Source organism: Anthonomus grandis, chromosome 7, assembly GCF_022605725.1.
Source record: "Anthonomus grandis grandis chromosome 7, icAntGran1.3, whole genome shotgun sequence".
Classification (NCBI taxonomy): domain Eukaryota; kingdom Metazoa; phylum Arthropoda; class Insecta; order Coleoptera; family Curculionidae; genus Anthonomus; species Anthonomus grandis.
The window spans coordinates 30,977,323-30,995,712 of NC_065552.1; the positions used below are offsets into that span (position 1 = coordinate 30,977,323).

Below are 18,390 nucleotides of genomic sequence, written 5' to 3' on the forward strand. Positions count from 1 at the left end.
TTACAGTTAAGTCGAGGCATTCGTTATCGCTCTCTACATCGCTGCAAGGTTTTTCTTCTTGTGGTGGCGGAACGCAAAGGTGGTTCCAGGTGTTCTAAAACAAGAAGTTGCAGGTAAATAGAAAGTAAATTAGGTTATTACTTTTATTGTGTGTGTTTAGTAGTGTATATAGAACTTGTGTATAATAGAACTTGAATAATTGCTCATTTTTGAGAAAATTCCAAATACTTCTTTTTTAGTACTTAATGAAATAATAAGTAGAAGAATATCTTTAATCTAAACAATCATAGCAATAATACAGATAACATTAGGTTGCTCTCTATGCAATTTCTCTGGACTCCGTAGATTCAATTATTTTAGCGAGAAGTTAGAAATACTATTTTAGTTTTTGGAATGGCCATCAGGTAGTGCATAAACTTTAATGAGTAAAAAGTGTTATTTTTTCTATTCATATCCTTGTTTCACTTTATTGAAAACTATTTTTGACATTTCCATCATCAAATAAAACAAAAAAATTAATAGGGTGAAAAAACGAAGTTAGAAGCAATACGTGAAAATATTTACTTTCATGTCCAATCTTTCAAAAGCTTATTAGAAATGCTATAGTTGCTGCAAGGGTATATATGCATCAATATCTGAATAGACGCCACTCGAGAAAGAAAGCTTTCTTCACATATTCCATCATCAATGTAATCGTAAATCAACTGGAATCATTCCCTGAACTCATTTTAATTCTTAGCAAAACTTACAAGTTTAAACCACCACTACAAACTTTATAATAAACTGTTATACTGTGATACAACATATTACTTTGCTTGTTCTTTAGATTCAGAACTTTAAAGTACATCCATAATATTAGTTATTCCCACACAGTGTCCTACTACAGTCGTTGAAACAACTAGTATTCTATTATGGAAAGAACGACATTTATAGTTCTTTTACAGTTCCACTTCTCTGCTACGTATGGACTTTTACACTAGTATTTGTTCAAAATCTGCCTTGTCTATTATGTATTTGTAACTTGTGATGCGAATACCATTGTACTTAGGACTCGGTAATCGCATTGTGTCTGCTGAAATAAAAGAGAGGCTGCTACCCTCTACTTGTCATTCAGTCCAATGAATCAACGATAGCGACAAAGTTGCCAAAAGGAGATTCGTTGATCTTTCCAAGGCATGGATGGGACACCAAGAATTTTGCAGCATATTTACAAGAGACAGTTGACTAGGTAGATAACATACATAACATCAGTTTTTAAGAAGCGTCTAAGTAAGTGTATGTTTTGATATTTGTCATGGGCAGACCTATGAAAGGGTCCAGCCCTACTAGTTTAAGAGTGGCAGCCCTCTTGGGGAAGAAATCGGCGACCCAATTACCCTGACTGGGTTTGAGTCTCTTGATACAACCAAATTGTAGGCTATTTGTGATGAAAGCTTCCCTAATAACTACGCTATTGTTGCACTCGTTCTGACATGAGGAATAGTCAGTCTATAGTAGCTATTTGAATAAAATCTGTTTTTTCAGTTACCTTATTGCTGTCTAGTAGTCCTACGGTCAGAATTATGGCATGTATTTCTGTTGAAAGAACACTTGGCGTAGCCCCTAATGAATAAGTTTATTGGAAGCACAACCTAAGTCTGTCTTGGTTTTGAAACCATCTAAGTAGATGTTAGTGATGCCTGCCATTTCATTGATACTAATGCCCCTTATGTCGATTATGGATAATACATGCCAATCTATGCATTCATGCTGAGTTTAATAGAGCGAAAGCGAGTCTTTGTGAGTAAAACAACCTTCTTGACATAAATGTCCAGGGGCGCCAGGCACAGTAATATATAGAAATCTCTAACTACTAACTGGTTCTCATGGCTCTCGTTATATTGAGGCCATTCGTCAAATGGTCTAGTTTCTGAAAAATTATGGCCCCAGACAACAGCATCTTACGTTAGCATAGATCTTATGATGAGAGGCCTCAGATCCTACCAATTGTGCGCCTACACTGTTCATCTGAGATGTACGCTTTCTGTATTTCCTTTGTGATATTTCCAACTTGATTGATTGCTTTGGAGTGTCACATTAAAGTACCTAAAGTACCTATTATTTGATAATTTAGGTACCAGAAGAGTCTCAGTCTTTGGAGTTAACTGCACACTATTTCTCTATTATTTAAAGAGCTGCTCGTTTACGTTCGCAAAACGAGTACTTAAATCTGCTTATTTGTAGAAAAACTAAGTTCCATAGAGACCTAGCACACGATTGCCCTGGATGCAAGAATTCCACCAGCAGCGTTTTTAGCCTGGAAATTATGTACAGAAGTTCCGAATGATAAAAGGATTTCCAAATCTATAAAAAACGATGGAGAGTAGTGTCAACATTTATGATATGATTAACTAATTTATTTTACATATAATTTTAAAGTGTGATTTGTGATTAAATATTCCTAATTTAGTTAACCTCCATAAAACTTTGCTCTCTAATTCAAGGTGATCTTTCGGAATCACTACTTTAACTAATTTATCATCTGTTTGTCCTGCCAAATCATCTGTCAATATTTTTTTGAGAGTTCTTAAGATATAGCCGAGGCCCATTCTTAGATGTCATATTAAATTAAAATAATACTTTATCTAATCTCTATGTTATAAAACGTTATTGTTTTAATATAAAAAGAACATTACGGTCATAAAATTTGCAAGAAGATAAATAAAATAATTACTTTTTAATTTTAAGTATTTATATCCTACTCATTCAAGATGCATTGTAATTAAATTGATTGAATAAAGAAATTGAAAATATCTGTCTGTCATTGTTAAAATACAATTAATTTAGATAAGTTTAAACAATAAGTCATAACAATGACATAACAGAAGTATTTTGATTATTATTTGATTACAAATTTCCCCCAGACACAAAATCAGCAGCTATTAAGTCTAGCCATATGTACTTGGCGCCAAAGTCAAGTGTGCAAAACTACGTCGTTAAAATTTAAATGTGGTAGAATAACAAACTATAAATAGTCCGGTTAATCTTAATTACTGTAAATGAAAATAAAATGCTTTAATGAGCGGTTTGTTATGTAAATAGATGCTTAAATATCCATGATTAAAAATAATATGTGAATTAAATTAATTTGATTTACCTTTCATTAAATTAATGTCTCACATAAATCAAAATAAGAGTGTTTTTCCGTGACTCATGTTAGATCGTAAACTGATATAATATCTACATATTCTTTTAGAGAAGGGTTTGAATACACAATATATTTATAAAAATACGTTTAAAATTTAATTAATGTCAGGCAAAGTAAAATATGGCCCAACACCGACCCACGGTCCTCAAGTGGTAACCCGATATTTATTGAAAGCTAGGCTGGTTATTAATTTCGGTACTTAAGATGGGTTTCATGGAATCGTATTGATGTGCTGATGAAAGACTTTTAGTGTTATCATTTTATTTGGAAACAAGCTAAGAAAATATATTGAGATTTTAGTTTTAATAGACGAGTCTTAAAAAGCACATCCGTGTATTATTGAGTCATCCTGATATTAATAAAACTTTTTTTTAACTGACAGCATTTTAGAAAACTAGTATTTTATATATCTATCATAGTTGTGATAGATACTGAATGAAATGCTAAATTGGTTTTTGCAGAACTTTTGAATGTTTGCTCAAGAATCTTTCATAGTACTTAATTTAATTCGAAAGTAGTTGTCCATTTTTTCTTAAAGATACTTACTTCTCCAAAACTTAATGTTTTCCGTGTTTCGTCCCTAAAGGCATCATCAGACTTAAATGAAAATAATTAAATACCTATTCAAATTAACATATATAATGGAAAGAAGTACCTAATCAACAGTTTCTAAAATATACATTCTGCTTACTTGTTATTTGAATAGGTTATAGTATATTATACGTTTATCGGGATACTCCGTAAGACGGGAAGCAGAACATGTAAAGATGGTACTTGCCGACACGTGTTTCTGCTTTTTGACTTCTTCAGGGTAGGGCAACCACAAACCCAAAGAAAAAAGTTAATAAAAAAAATTAATAAGGGATCACCAACAGGAGGAAACAACCAATTTGTGTAATCAGCTCTAGTAACTTTGGTTTTGGAGGGAAAATACAGCATCTACACAAGTAGAGATATATAAAGATCAAACAAACAACGAAAAGGAATAAAAACTAAAAAGAGAAGAAAAGAAAAGGCAATAAATAACACAAAACAAGAATTAAAAAAATTAAAAAAAATCTGATCAACAGATACATAACTAATTTTAGATATCAAAATGAGTGGTTAAAATACTCTTTAATGCTTGTAGTAAGCTTCTGGTAAGATTAATTTTCTCTTCTAAGTTCTGTAAGAGTAAAAGTTAAACACTCATCATTTCCCAAAATAACATTTATATTTCCGTAATATTAATTATAACTTATACATTTATTATAATAACGAAATATTCGTAGCCAACAAAATATTCGAGGAACTTCAACCGATATCTTTTAGTCACTCCTTTCTGCCTCGCTGCGATTCTTCACAGTCGTGGCTTATCGCTGACGCATCATTTTTAGAATTCCTTAACAGTTCCCTCCTAAACTTTTTAAGGTCTGTAATAGTCCTAATCGAGAGAGGAACATGATTAAATATTTTACGACTCATAAATATAAGAGAGTTTCTTTGAAATCGATAATAATCCCTACTATGTAAAGGCCTAAGCGTAATAGAATAAAAGTCTTATCAACATTGAATACAAGATGATTACATATGCACCATGCTTTAATTTTGCGAAGTCCTCTACTATGAGAGATCCAACTACTTATTATTGATCTTTGTTATGCTACAGTATTTTAGTATCATCGGCAACCTAAACCACTAGTCCATGCAGTGGTAGAGAGCTTCGGTCATTAACGTATAATAGAAATAAAATAGGACCTAACACTGACCCTTAGGTGGGGTATACCACACTACGGTTGTGTAATCTGGGTGCGACCAGATAAGTATGATTTCAACTATTTGAAAACCACCTCTCCAAATCCGTAAAAATCAAACTTTCACAGCAGTATTCCATGATCCACACCATCGGAAGCTTTGATCAAGAACACTGCTGCTGCAGCATTTTTGGAGTTCATAGATAGGTACAAACCCTCCAAGAATCTGAAAATGACATTGAATTATCTTCAAGCATCTATCCTATTCCCGCATCAAACTCTCAATTTGCTGTTCATAGTCTGACACCTTTCCGTCAATAAAATGTATAGTCTACAAGCCTTATAACCCTCAGATTGACATTCGAGGCAACTAGGGCGAAAGATGAGTTGCAGACTAAAAAATCCTTATTTTACAGCACTTAAAGCTACGATTCATCTTTCCTAAAATCTAATTCTAAGGTGATACTCTAATAAAACTCTAACCAGAAACTTCTTAAAAAGCATTTTTCCTCAGGCAATTATTTTCTGCAAAAAAACGTGTTTTATTAATCATACCCTTAGCCCCCCACCCACCCCACACAACTTACCAGTAAGTAATTGATTTAAAAAAATAATTGTTTTTCAAAATAATACGCATGAATAATAGCTGGTTTCATATTTAATATCTTATGTAATAACACAGTTTGTATATTTAAATTTAATATAATTATATATATGTAAATTAATAAATAATTAATACAAAAACAGTACTATTAGGTTAGATATTATAGACGAAAAACGGTGATTTTTCAGCAGAATTTCTTACTGGGCAAACGTTTAGGGTCGGTGGGGGGTTAAGGGTTGTGTTGATGAAAAACAATATTTTAGCAGAAAACATATGTGCATTATTACATTATTAACACTGTTTATTTAAATTGAATATAATTTTATATGTCTATACATATTTAGTATAAAAACAATTTCTTTAATTACGGACTATTTGACAAGTTAGCAGTGATGTAATATTTGTGAAATAACTGATAATGTGGCAAATTACAAGTCTCTATATTTATACGCAGATGATAAACAGATAGTGTTTTTGATCAGCGTATTAACACGTATGCCAGCGGTTCTTCAACTACTAGATGCTGTGTGAAATGCTCTTAGCCCAAAAAGACTAAAATGGTGCTAGTTATTAAAAAGATCAACTTAGTATTCCTATCGGTACCTAAACTATCAGGTACCTCGCTATGTTGTGTTTTGGAAATCAAGTACCTTGGTGTTCTTTGGATTCTTGTTGGATTCTTAACACCAAACTAAATACGAGCTTCTATATCACAAAGACAATACCAAAATCATTGCATCTGAATAGTGTAGGGTCACAATTGGACCTAGGGCTTGTCTCCCAGTATAGGTGTGTATATATATTAAAATATATAAGAAAGTCGACAAAATCAAACAATAAAGTCGAGCGAGTCACAATTTCTCGTCATGACTTGATTAACTTGCTCACAATGACTCGCTTCCGGTATGTTGGAAGCAACATGAATCCGATAAGGATCGCTTCTAATAGGAATCAACAAACTTGCTTTCTCAGCTTGCTTGGAAATGACACCAATGAACTGGTCGGCATCACTAACATCTACTCAGATAGGGGTCCAAACTTAGATAGGCTAGCCTAACTTTTATTTATAAAAACAGTATTAATTTAACGTAAATAAGAGAGACTTATCATTTATTTTTTAAGAAATGTTTTCACACTGCTTCTTTTAAAAAAATGATCAGTCATTCTCCTTTTTAAGCACAAATTACTTAAAAAAACAACAAACGTTTTTTAATAGATTTGAACTAATTTAATATATTTTTGTTGCATCTTACTTGTCTTGGTAAGGTGGTCAAAATATCATCTTCAGTTTCATTGACTTGCTCGAAGAATGCCGTGGAAGATGAGGCATTACGTCTACTTCCTTGCCAAACTCGTTGCATTACTTCGAGTTTCGCTTCTTCTTGAATATCTTGGTGGTGAGCAAACATTGTTAACTTTTCTGAAAAAAAAACATCAATATTATTTGAGAAAGCAATATTGAAAACATACAAAATAATTAACAGGCGCAACAGTCCAATTTATAAAAAAAAATAACTGATACATTAGAAAATTCAATATTCCACAAATATTGTCTCATATGACTGGAATAAAAATAACAGATATCGATATCTGGTTTCTTAAAATGTGTCAAGGAATACCTCGCGGTAATATAACTGTTTTTGGGTGGTAAAAATATATCAGACGTTCAACTGAAGGTAATGAAACTCGACCTTGCTAAGCTGGTTTGTGATTTCAGATGAGCAAAAAAGACTGGTTAATTTAATTTTATAGTTTAACAGTAAAACAGCAATTTGTTTCAATGAAATGTAAAATCATCTTTTAATATACATATATCGATAATTGAATATACCCAATATACAGAATAAACATTAAAAAACACGAGGTAGAAAATTTCCAATACTTTTACTATACCGGGTGTCTTAGGAAAGTAGTTCGCTTCTATAACTTTTTTAATTTTTAAGTAAAAAAAAATGAAATTTGGTACGTAGGTGTAGCACCCAAATTGGGATTTGCTGACGTATTCAGTTGTTTTCTGTCACTTCCGGTTTAACCGGAGATGGCCCTAACTTGCTTATTTTAAATAGGATCCCCCAATTTTTTTGACATATTTTGATAAAAAATGACATTCTAAGAAATATAATACCCCATATGTCAACTTTTGACATCTAACGTTTAAATTATTTAATTTTTTTTAAATTTCAATCTATAGAGTGCCATGAATAATTTAAAATCGTAATTTTTACATCAGTAGTCTTAGAAAAATATAATTGACTCTTTTTTGGTTTTCACAGCTTTCCTAGATGCGTCTAAAGTTTGCAAAATCGTATTTTCGGCTTTAACTCAATTTTTTCAAATGGAACTAGGGTGGCTCATTACCATAGTTAAAAAGTGTATTTTTTTACAAATAATTTGATATAAGACTATCGATAGTGAGAGTCCAATTTATCGTTAATCTTGGTTTTTTAATAGATATTACGCAAATGCTACTAAATGCTAAAAAGTCGCTACAAAATCTATTTAAAACAAAAACAAATAATTTATTAATTCACAGCAATCTTTGGGTTTTTCAATTGGGAAAAACTGGGAAGGTATGCGGCGTTAAACTGTTTTTTACTTTTTCACTTTCTCTCACAAAAAAGTCATAGTGGCGAACCACTTTCCTAAGATACACTGTATAGTTTGCTAAATCCTAACTTCAGTTGTTTTTCAAGCATTAATAATAACAAAAGATTACCAACTAAATCACACCTTTAATGAGGCATAACATCCAAACGACTTAATTTTGTTAACAATAACATTTTCCTAACAATTTAGTACCTAAACCCAAAGAGAAATTAGGCACACTGGTACCTGTTGATGAATTAGGAATGGACAAGAGTCCAAACTATGGACTTAAGGTTATATATTGAACAGTTTAAAGAAATTAAATTTTGATTTTTTTCTTATAGAAAGAAATAATTATATATGAGAGCATACTCATCCTATAAAATAAACATATGTTATAATCTAATGCATTAAAGTCAATAAATGAAAAAGAATATATTTTAGTATTTTGCAGAAGTATCAACTTTTGAGATGATATGCAGTGAATTACTAGTTTATAAAATTTCATGACTCTCCCTTTAAATTGGTTTTTTAAACGTAACATCTTTAAGTAATTGTCGTCATTTTTAGAAAACAAAATTGGGTTTTTTGCCTAGATTCAATAGGACTATTGAATAGTCTTTCTCTAGTTCCTGTGATTATTCATCACTAACAATTACAGGTTATTTTATACTAATATTTGACATTTTTGTAGTACACATTGCAGTGATCACCTATTTGATTGGTAATGTAAATTAATACAAGCTGATTGAGTTATTTTTAATAAATAAAAAATATATAAGAAAAATATAATATAAATAAATAAATTTCTAAGACATTTTAAAAACGTACCAACAAAATTTTGCTAAAATGCCCTTCAGTCAAGGTTATTTTGCTGGTGAGGTGGCAATGGATAGGATTAATTTTATTATTGAATTATTTAGTTTTTTTTTAAATTTTTACAAAGATAATATTTCCCTTCCCTGTTTATTGTTATTATTTTTACATGGTTTGCAATTTATTTCGAAATTAACACAATAATCAGTTTGACAAAAGCAAATTTCTATATTTTTTATTGAATACTATATTCCGTCCTAGAAATGAGTCTAGTCGCTAGTTTTAAGTGAGAATTACAGGTAATTGTAAATTAAATCGTAAGCGCTAATAAAGCTAGTTGTTAGCCGTAAAATGACAATTATAGATCCAGAAAATTAGTATTGCAATTGAGTAAATTACTAGTGACACAAACAAGAATTATAAAATTAAATTACAAATAAATTTAACGAATAGCAAAATGAATAGATATTTCTTTATATGTTTAACATAAGTCCATTTATTAAAAAAAAATGTGACAAAAAAATGTTTTCCAAGAGATCATAGACTGTAGTTACCAAGACAATTAGATTTCTTTAGTTAAACTTTTTAATTTAAAACCTTAAAATATTTGACTTATTCCAACTCTACTTTCACGTAAATATACAAGCGATTATAACCATCCAACAACAATATAATTAAAAAAATGGTAGAATAATAGCAATTGCATCTTAACGAGTAAAATGATTCGAAAAACAGTTATTAAATGTTATTAATGATACCTTTCTCTGTTAATTTTATTATATGTTGCACATCGTACTAAAGTTAATCTCTTATGAAAAATTTATTAATTAAATAATGTAAATAATATAATAATTCTTGCTTAGTATTCCAAAAAAATTTAACTGTGTTATTTATCAAACTACTAGGTTAAAAATATATATAAATGTATGAACGTGCATTCTTATTGAATTTATTTCTTCTGAATGTACATTTCAAAATGATTTTAGAATTTGGATAATTCGATTCGATTTGACTGTATTTGGTTCGAACTATCCAAAATTTTTTTGTTTTTTGTTAAAGAAAAAAATTATGACAAAATCCATCAAAAAGCAGAAATATTAATATAATTTATTTACAAACAACTGTTCCAAAATATATACACCTAACTCATTCATGACATTTAAGATTTTCTACTACGTAAATACTTTATCACTAATTAATTAAAATACTCATAACATGGATCAACCACGATGTTGAACGTGGGTTTATTAATAAATATATCAAATAAAAATGATAAAAATATTCCACTTAATGATACAGGAAATTTACCCCCCAGATATGCAATAAAAAATTTGTTCGTAATAAGGTTATGGGTCAAGAATATAAATTTGATTGTAATTGAACATTATTATTTTGCACACAAGATAATATTAGATTGACGTCAAACAGCATTTGTTTATAATATTATTAAGCCCCATGAAAAACTGTTAAATGTTTCAAAGTCGAGGAATGCATTATGGTTCAGTCGTTTCAAGTTAAGTAACCTATAGGCATTTTGCCAGGTTAAAAATAAAACTGCAGAGTAAACAAGGTTGATGATTAATGTTTACTCCTGTAAACCAAAAATCTAGAAAATCAGGAAAATAATTGAGAAACATTTATCTTGTAACAAAAAAATGCCATTTTGGACGATGTTTAAAGAGTATAATATTTGCATATTATAACATATAAGCAAGTTCATCAAAAAACATTGAAATACACATTTTTTCTAACACGGTTGCACTTTTTGACTTGATTTTTTATCTTTTAAAAAGAATTGAGATCTGATTGTAATTATAAGAGAAGTCAATTTTTTAGATAATCGAATAATGACGAGACCAAATCTTAGTAAAATTTCTAAGGTAGAAATAACTATATACAGTGAAACCTCCCGATACGGACACCTCCAATAGACGGACAACTCCCTTGAGCGGACATTTTTTTTGATCCCATTGAAAATACACTAAATTCCCATATGCTTTAACGGACACTCTCTCGGGCGGACGCGGACACCTAAAAGTGGTCCGAAGAACGGCTAAACCACGCTAAACCTTCTCTTGAGCGGACACAGAAAAAATTTAAACACGCAATCGGGGGTTGCATTGGCGCCAGAGCCTGGGTTTTCCCCGATACGACGGTACTCCTCGCATGGCGCCGGTTTGTCGGGATGTTTTTGTGTTTTGACTGTTTTGTTAATGCATTTGGCTTTAGTTTATTGTCGTATCTTCTAGCGTTATTAGCGTAACAACCGATATGTCGTCGAAACGTCGAAGTGCTAACTCTTAAATAAAAAGTTGAGGTAATTCAGATTTTTAATAAAGACAAACGGTTTGGAATAGGAAAAACACAGGCAGCTGAGATTATTAAAAATAAGGATGTTTTATTAAGTAAGTTCCACTCAAATGTAAATGTGAATGAAAAAAGAAGCTTCCTAAGAGAAGAGGGCAGAAATATTGACAGACAGTGCTATGAGTGGTTCATTAGAGCTCGAAGCAAAAATATTCCATTATCAGGTAACATACTTCAATTATTATACATATTACTGTATATTTTACATGTGCCTATTATCTTTTTAGGTTAAAACGAAAAGCCAAAGAAATCACTGATGGTTTGGGGTATAGAACTTTCAGTGCATCAGAAGGTTGGCTGCAAAAGTTTCGTACCCGGCACAACATTGCTTTTAGAACTATCAGTGGGGAGGACGCAAGTGTGAACTCTGCCGATGTCACGACATTTTGGGAGAAAGTACCATCTATAATTAAGAACTATGCTCCCAAAAATATCTATAATGCTGATGAGACTGGGCTATTTTTCCGAGCAGTGCCAAACAGGACTCTACATTTGAAGCGAGAAAGAAATTGAAGGTAAATTTTCAAAAGAGAGACTGACTATACTTTTTTGTGTAAATATGGAGGGACAAAAAGAAAAACCTCTAGTGATCGGAAAAACGGCCAAACCAAGAGCATTTAAAAATATTAATGTGAAAGAATTGCCAGTTACTTATAGGTGGAATAAAAAAGCTTGGATGACCGGTGAACTAATGGCCGAATGGTTAAATCAATTTGATGAAAAAATGATGCGTGAAAAACGAGAAATTTTATTATTTCTCGACAATGCATGTTGTCACCCAAAGGATATAAGATTGAAAAATATTAAATTGATTTTTTTGCCTCCAAACTGCACTTCTATTGTACAGCCTTTAGATCAGGGCATTATTAAGGGTTTTAAAACATTTTATAGGACAATCATTATTAAAAAACTTTTATTAGCCATAAATACTGCTGAATCAGCCCAAGAATTAGCCAGAAAAATACACGTCCTAGATGCAATTTACTTTATAAACATTGCATGGGACCAAGTGACAAAGAAAACGGTTCAAAATTGCTTTATTAAGTCTGGAATTACACACTCTAATAGTTTAGAAAATAGAGCAGAAAACCTGGAAATGTGGGAAAATGAACACGACATTCCATTGTCACTTTTAGCTCAAATGTTGAGGAATAAGGATAATTTTGGAATGATAAACAATAATGATATCAACAAATTTTTTAATGTAGACAATGATTTAATATTGGAGCAAATTAATGACCTTTCTCTGGACGTTTCGAATCAAGAGGAAGTAGTGGTATCATCCGATGAGTCAGAAGAGGAACACGTTGAGGAAGAAGAGGTATTGACTACCTATCAACAGGCTTTTAATATGACGCAGTTAAAACGCTTCACTCAGGCTAGGGGTGACCTATCTGCTTTAGATTTACTATCTAAGCTTGATCTTCATTTCAAAGATACTTTGCTCAACAAAAAAAATCGACAAACGTCTTTATTAGAATATTTTAATCATAAACAATGATCTTAATTTGTACATGTGTTCCAAAATATTTACATATTATTTCTTACAAAAATCTTTATATGTATGTATGTACTAGTTTAGTTTATTTTCGGTTTGTTATTTCTTAAGTTTTTGTTTTGGTTTATTTTTTTTGCATAATTATAATTATTTTGTAACCCTAATTATATACTTATTGTCATTAAATAATTAGTATTAAACTTGTTTAAAAAAATAACATGCTGTTTTAATGTGAATTAAACCTTTTGCGTCTTTAATTTTTTGACACTCTCATTTTTTTATATAGTTTTATTTCTGTATATACCGGGTGGCCAACAAAGGGAACTTTAAGTAAATAAAATTTGGCATGTAGTTATGTTACGTGCATGCTAATATTTTGAGGTATTTTTTAATTCGCCGTTTTATTCGTAATTACCTTAATTCGCATTACCTTGTGGTACGCCGGACGTTTTATGTATTTCAATAGAAACATAGGTACACTACCGGCCAAAAATGAAGAAACATTTACAAATTTAACAATAACATCTTAACATACAAGATATTATTTTACATTTTTAGTAGAAAATATTTAGCTCTATTATTGCAGCATAAAAACACATCCTTCTTGTTTGTATTTACCTTATCAGTTGATCAAAAAATTATTTATGCTATTTTATGCGGACAAAAGTGAATAAACATTCCATAACAAATCTTATTTGGTATTTAAAGTGATTATTTATCATTAGTTTGATCTTAACGTTGAGTGTTAAACTGTTATATACGATTTGTGCAAAATGCCTCGCGGAATAGATCTGAGTATTGATCTCCGAAAATTGTTTCAAAATTTCAAGCTGGTGTAAAACAAAGTGAAATTGCTAGGCAAATTAATCGTAATAGATCCGTAGTTTCAAAAACTATTGCTGCTTTTAAAAAATATAATAGTGTGACTACCCGTCCAAGGTATGGACGGCCAGGGAAAACGAATAAAGTTATTGAGAGAAAAATAAAAATGTCGGCAACAGAACATCCCTTTATGCCCGCCACAGAAATTTATAATGAAATACCTGGGGTTTCGGTATCTATGCATACTATTCGTCGTCGTTTGACTGAATTTGGACTTTATAGCCGTCGTGCAGCCAAAAAAACATTCATTTCTAAAAAGAATAGATTGGCTAGACTCCAATTTGTACAGGAACATCTTGATTGGACAACCCAAAAGTGGAAAACGGTTCTATTTTCTGATGAAAGTAAGTTCTGCCTATTCCGATCTGATGGAATGAAATGGGTTCGTCGTCCTGCCAATACTAGACTTAATCCAAAGTACACCAGGGCAACTGTGAAACATGGAGGAGGCAATATCATGGTTTGGGGTTGCTTTTCCGGATCAGGAGTAGGACCATTAAGAAAAGTTGAAGGAAAAATGGACAGATTACAATTTTTAAGAATTCTTCAGAATCATATGCTTCCATATGCAGAAGAAAATATGCCGCTTCGATGGTTGTTTCAGCAAAATAACGATCCGAAGCATACCGCAAAAGTAGTAAAGAAATGGTTTGAAGACAACAATGTGCCCCTTATGAAATGGCCCGCACAAAGTCCGGATCTAAACCCGACAGAAAACCTATGGGACCATTTAGATAGGAAAATCAGACAAAAAAATAAAGATAAATTTAGAAACCAGGATGATTTGTTCACAGCTCTTGAAGAGTAGTGGAATTCCATTTGAGCAGATTATATTGACTGCCTAATGAACTCTATGCGAAATCGGTGTGCTGAAGTTATAAAAAAATAAGGGTTTTGCTACACATTATTAGTCTTTGTATGTACAACTAACTAATACATTGTGTATAAAAAATAAATAAAAATAGTGTTTCTCCACTTTTGTCCCCTGTAAAAACAAGAATAAAATTAGGTGTCTAAAGTACGGTCTGGACCATCTGGAAAGTTTATTTTCCTGGCATAGTTTACTTAATTACACATTATAGACACTTAAGCAATATTTAAAGGGTCTTATTTTTTCATTAGAAAACTGTTTGTTTCAGATTTTTATGGTCAGTAGCTTTTGAGATATTTGACATTTAGTGACAGTATGATCGACGTTCTTTTCGTGAATTGATACCTGGATAACTTAGAAACTTTTACCTCAATCACTTTACACCTTAAGCAATATTTAAAGGGCATTGCTTTCTTATTATAAAACTGTTAGTTTTATATTTTTATCTTGAGTAGCTTTTGATATATTCGATTTTTAGTGAAAATATGATCGACGGTTTTCTCTTGGGCTGTTACTTAGATTTGGGCCTGGATAACTTGGAAAGTTTTATTTCAATCACCTTACACCTAAAGTAATATTTATAAAGTATTATTTTCTTATTATAAAACTATTAGGTTAATATTTTTATCTTCAATAGGTTTTGAGATATTTGACTTTTAGTGACAATATGATCGACGAACGAATGATCGAAGAAAGATTTTAGGCACTGGTAGTTATTTTAATACGCCCTCCTACATTAAAAGAGTATTGTGTTTTTAATCGTTATTTATTTAATATAGGAGCAGAGTAAAAATATTTTAGATAATCATAAAAGTGATTAGTCTGCGATAGAACCATAGCATATTTTTAATTTTTGTGTCCATAAGTAAATAGAAGCATAGGAAAATCGTGATCCATATACAATTTAATTTAAACATACGAAAAAAAAATTAATAATCGTTGGGTCGTAAATTGCTCAATCACCGAATTTAGTTTGCAGTAACAAATGTAAACTAATGTATGTACCTGCATAAAATGGCCTCTTTTTCGGTGAAATCCGGTTCTAGTATAATAAAGAGAGACTTTTCTCGAAGCTTCGAGCTTAATTCCGTATCTATTTATTCTGGTACCTGTTATATTATTGTCTACGCCCAACGAATATTTTATTTAATCCTGAAAGGCATTTGGAGTGGGAGAGGTGAAATGCCTAAGAAATTTTATAGCTTCAATGGCGTACGAAATTATTTTTACTATATCAGTACTTATTGCTATAAATACTGATATAGTAAATATACTAAAATATTCATGATAATTGAAATTATTTCTAAAAAGAGCGTTTTTCATTTACTTTACTTAACTAGTGTTTTACTTGCTTTATTGATAAAGTAGGTAACATTTTGTTTGATTCAGGGGTATAGTAAGAATTTTTGGGGGTTGTCGTATCTCCCCGCAAATTTTTAGAAGTCAGCAAATCTCGAATATTTAGGCATTTACTTTGCAAAAAGAAAAAGTAAGAAAATTCTCGTAATTTCGGAACAATGAATGTTAAAAAATAAAAAATTTCTATATTCTATTTATATCTAATTAAAGATTTTCACACTTTAAATATTATCACCGTTTTGAAAATTGTACTAGAGATTTCATTGTGATAAACAACTGATCAATTTATAGCATAACTCGAATTAAAAGGAGACGTAAATATTTGGTAACTTCATTAATATAATATTCTAAGGCAATGAAATATTTATTTAAGTATTTCACAGTTACTTAATTTAATACTCTTTATGAATATAGTAGAGCATATTGAAAAATTTAGTGTGTAAGTAAAAATGTAGAGGTTGTTCATTAGATTGAGATATTAGTTTTAATCTTGAAAAATAGTGTACACGAAAAAAGTAAGTCGGTGATTTTATAAAAGAATTTACGACAAAAATCCTTCATAATAAACAAGATCATGTTTTATATTATTATAATAATAACCTTTGACAGGATCTCCTACACTACATACACTCACTATCCTCTACAAAAGCAAAATCAGGACCAAAAAAAAAATAAGTAGGTCAATGAAAGCTTCCTTTTTGTCTTGCCTTTATCATCAAATCTCCTTCTTACTAATATAATACTTCTTATTGTATTTTCTTTAAAATTAAATAAGTTCTTATTGAGGGCTATGCTTTCAAAGTAAAAGTAAAGAAAGTATATTATCTGGTTGATGTGCAGACTCTGCAGCATACAATTTCTCTACATTACGTCATCCAACTATTAATTTAATATGTAAAACATTTCATTTTTATTATAAATTGTCCCAACTTAGACCTATGATATATCAATATTGTTCAGAAGTGGGAATATTATCATTGATTATCGATGTTCCAGGCAAATTCTAGAATATTCCGGAGTAAGATACAATAATTGGCTCCAACATCGCTACGGCTTGCTATACTATTGATCAGGTAAACTGTTAAAGATAGACTTAAGACACCAAAAATAAGACCTTAGGGATATAAATATATAATCATTAATAACATAAAACATTACGCATATAATTAATTATGTATTAAAATAAACTTACCAATTAAATCACAACAATAAGATCAGAGTAAGTAGTCTCAATGAGAGTAATTCACAACAGAATTATACAGGAATTCGCTGAAAGTAACGGTGAACCACACGCTGAGACGTCTAGAAACAAACTGAAACGTTGCGTATTCGGCAAGTTTCGTCGGTGACTAAATTTATGTTTTATATCTCGATCTCTAGACTGGCAGACAGGCGCTCCCTGTGCATGGACTTTGCTCGATAAATGTTTGTTTATCGACCCAAAGCTCGTGAACGAAACCTGCTTTCACAGTGTGAGGCATTTACAATAAGATTAGTTAATAATATACAGTGTGTCTTTAAGAAAATTTGGGCAAAACTTATAGCAATACAGTTTTTTTTTAATTTAAATTGTAAAACGTGAGTTTTATTACAATATTTCACAATGTTAAAATTTTTTTAAAGCGACATGACCCAAAACAATAGGTTTGTTCTAGCAGATAATCTTTAGATAATCAATAAGAAATGTATATCGGATTTGAAGTTTGATCTTGTGGTTTGATCACGTTTCATTGTGGGATAATTGAAATCTTAAATATCTAAAGGTAGGCATATAAAAAATTCAATAAAATTCTGTGTAATTTTACATTATACAGGGTGTTTCCTAACTACGGTACGAAACTATACAGGGTGAATCGTTAGGTCGTTTTATGAAAAAAAGTTCCTATGAACGTATGTTAGGACTTGCTTTGTTTCTGAGATACAGGGCGATGAAGGTTCAAAAAAATAGCGGTATTTTAAAAATACTATAACTATCCTTAAACCGATTTGGTTGAAATTTGGTGCAGTTATTTGAAGTTATAGGACGCTTATTTAGCTGTAACTAGATTGAAATTATTAGGTCCAGTGGCGTGTCAGTGGGCACCACATGCTTATTGTTGAGAAAAAAACAAGGCCAATAATTGTTTTGCAGCTTTTTATTTATTTTTGTATTTAAGCAACTAAAAATACAACTTTTTCGTATCTTATCTTATTATCTTCATATTTGGCTTTGTTTCCGAGAAAAAAAATTTAAAGTATCTTTAACTCATTCTAAAAATTATCCATGGACAACAACATGAAATAAAAACCAATTAATTCGATAAACAATTTCGCCCTTAAAGTAAATTAGCAAAATGCCCACCTTCTGATAAAATACACGACTGCAAACGATTTGTCATTGAGTGTCTGACATGCTCAAAAATACCTGGAGTATCCCTTATGATATTGCAATTGACAATTATCCGATTCCTCAAGTCATTCACATCTAGAACAGGAGTTTTATAAACA

At 31.0% G+C, this 18,390-nt stretch overlaps 2 protein-coding genes across 2 annotated transcripts in view; one reads left to right on the forward strand and one right to left on the reverse strand.

Annotated features, from left to right (window-relative positions):
* Positions 1-17,263, reverse strand: part of LOC126738317 (uncharacterized) — a 31,748-nt gene extending 14,485 nt beyond the window's left edge. Inside the window, exons 1-3 of the mRNA XM_050443584.1 lie at positions 17,096-17,263; positions 6,778-6,944; positions 5-94 (exon numbers count right to left, since the gene is read on the reverse strand). Of these exons, the coding sequence (XP_050299541.1) occupies positions 5-94; positions 6,778-6,933 (246 nt within the window). The 5' untranslated portion in view covers positions 6,934-6,944; positions 17,096-17,263. The remainder of the gene's footprint in view (positions 1-4; positions 95-6,777; positions 6,945-17,095) is intronic.
* LOC126738318 (tigger transposable element-derived protein 6-like) lies at positions 10,846-12,997 on the forward strand. The gene is made up of 2 exons (XM_050443585.1): positions 10,846-11,457; positions 11,521-12,997. The coding sequence occupies exon 2, from the start codon at positions 11,853-11,855 to the stop codon at positions 12,792-12,794; it is 942 nt and encodes a 313-aa protein (XP_050299542.1). The 5' UTR covers positions 10,846-11,457; positions 11,521-11,852; the 3' UTR covers positions 12,795-12,997.
* Positions 17,264-18,390: the final 1,127 nt, after the last annotated feature.

Bases quoted from the DNA above. Each gene is read 5' to 3' on its own strand.
- LOC126738318 (XM_050443585.1), top strand. From the start codon at position 11,853: ATGGAGGGACAAAAAGAAAAACCTCTAGTGATCGGAAAAACGGCCAAA.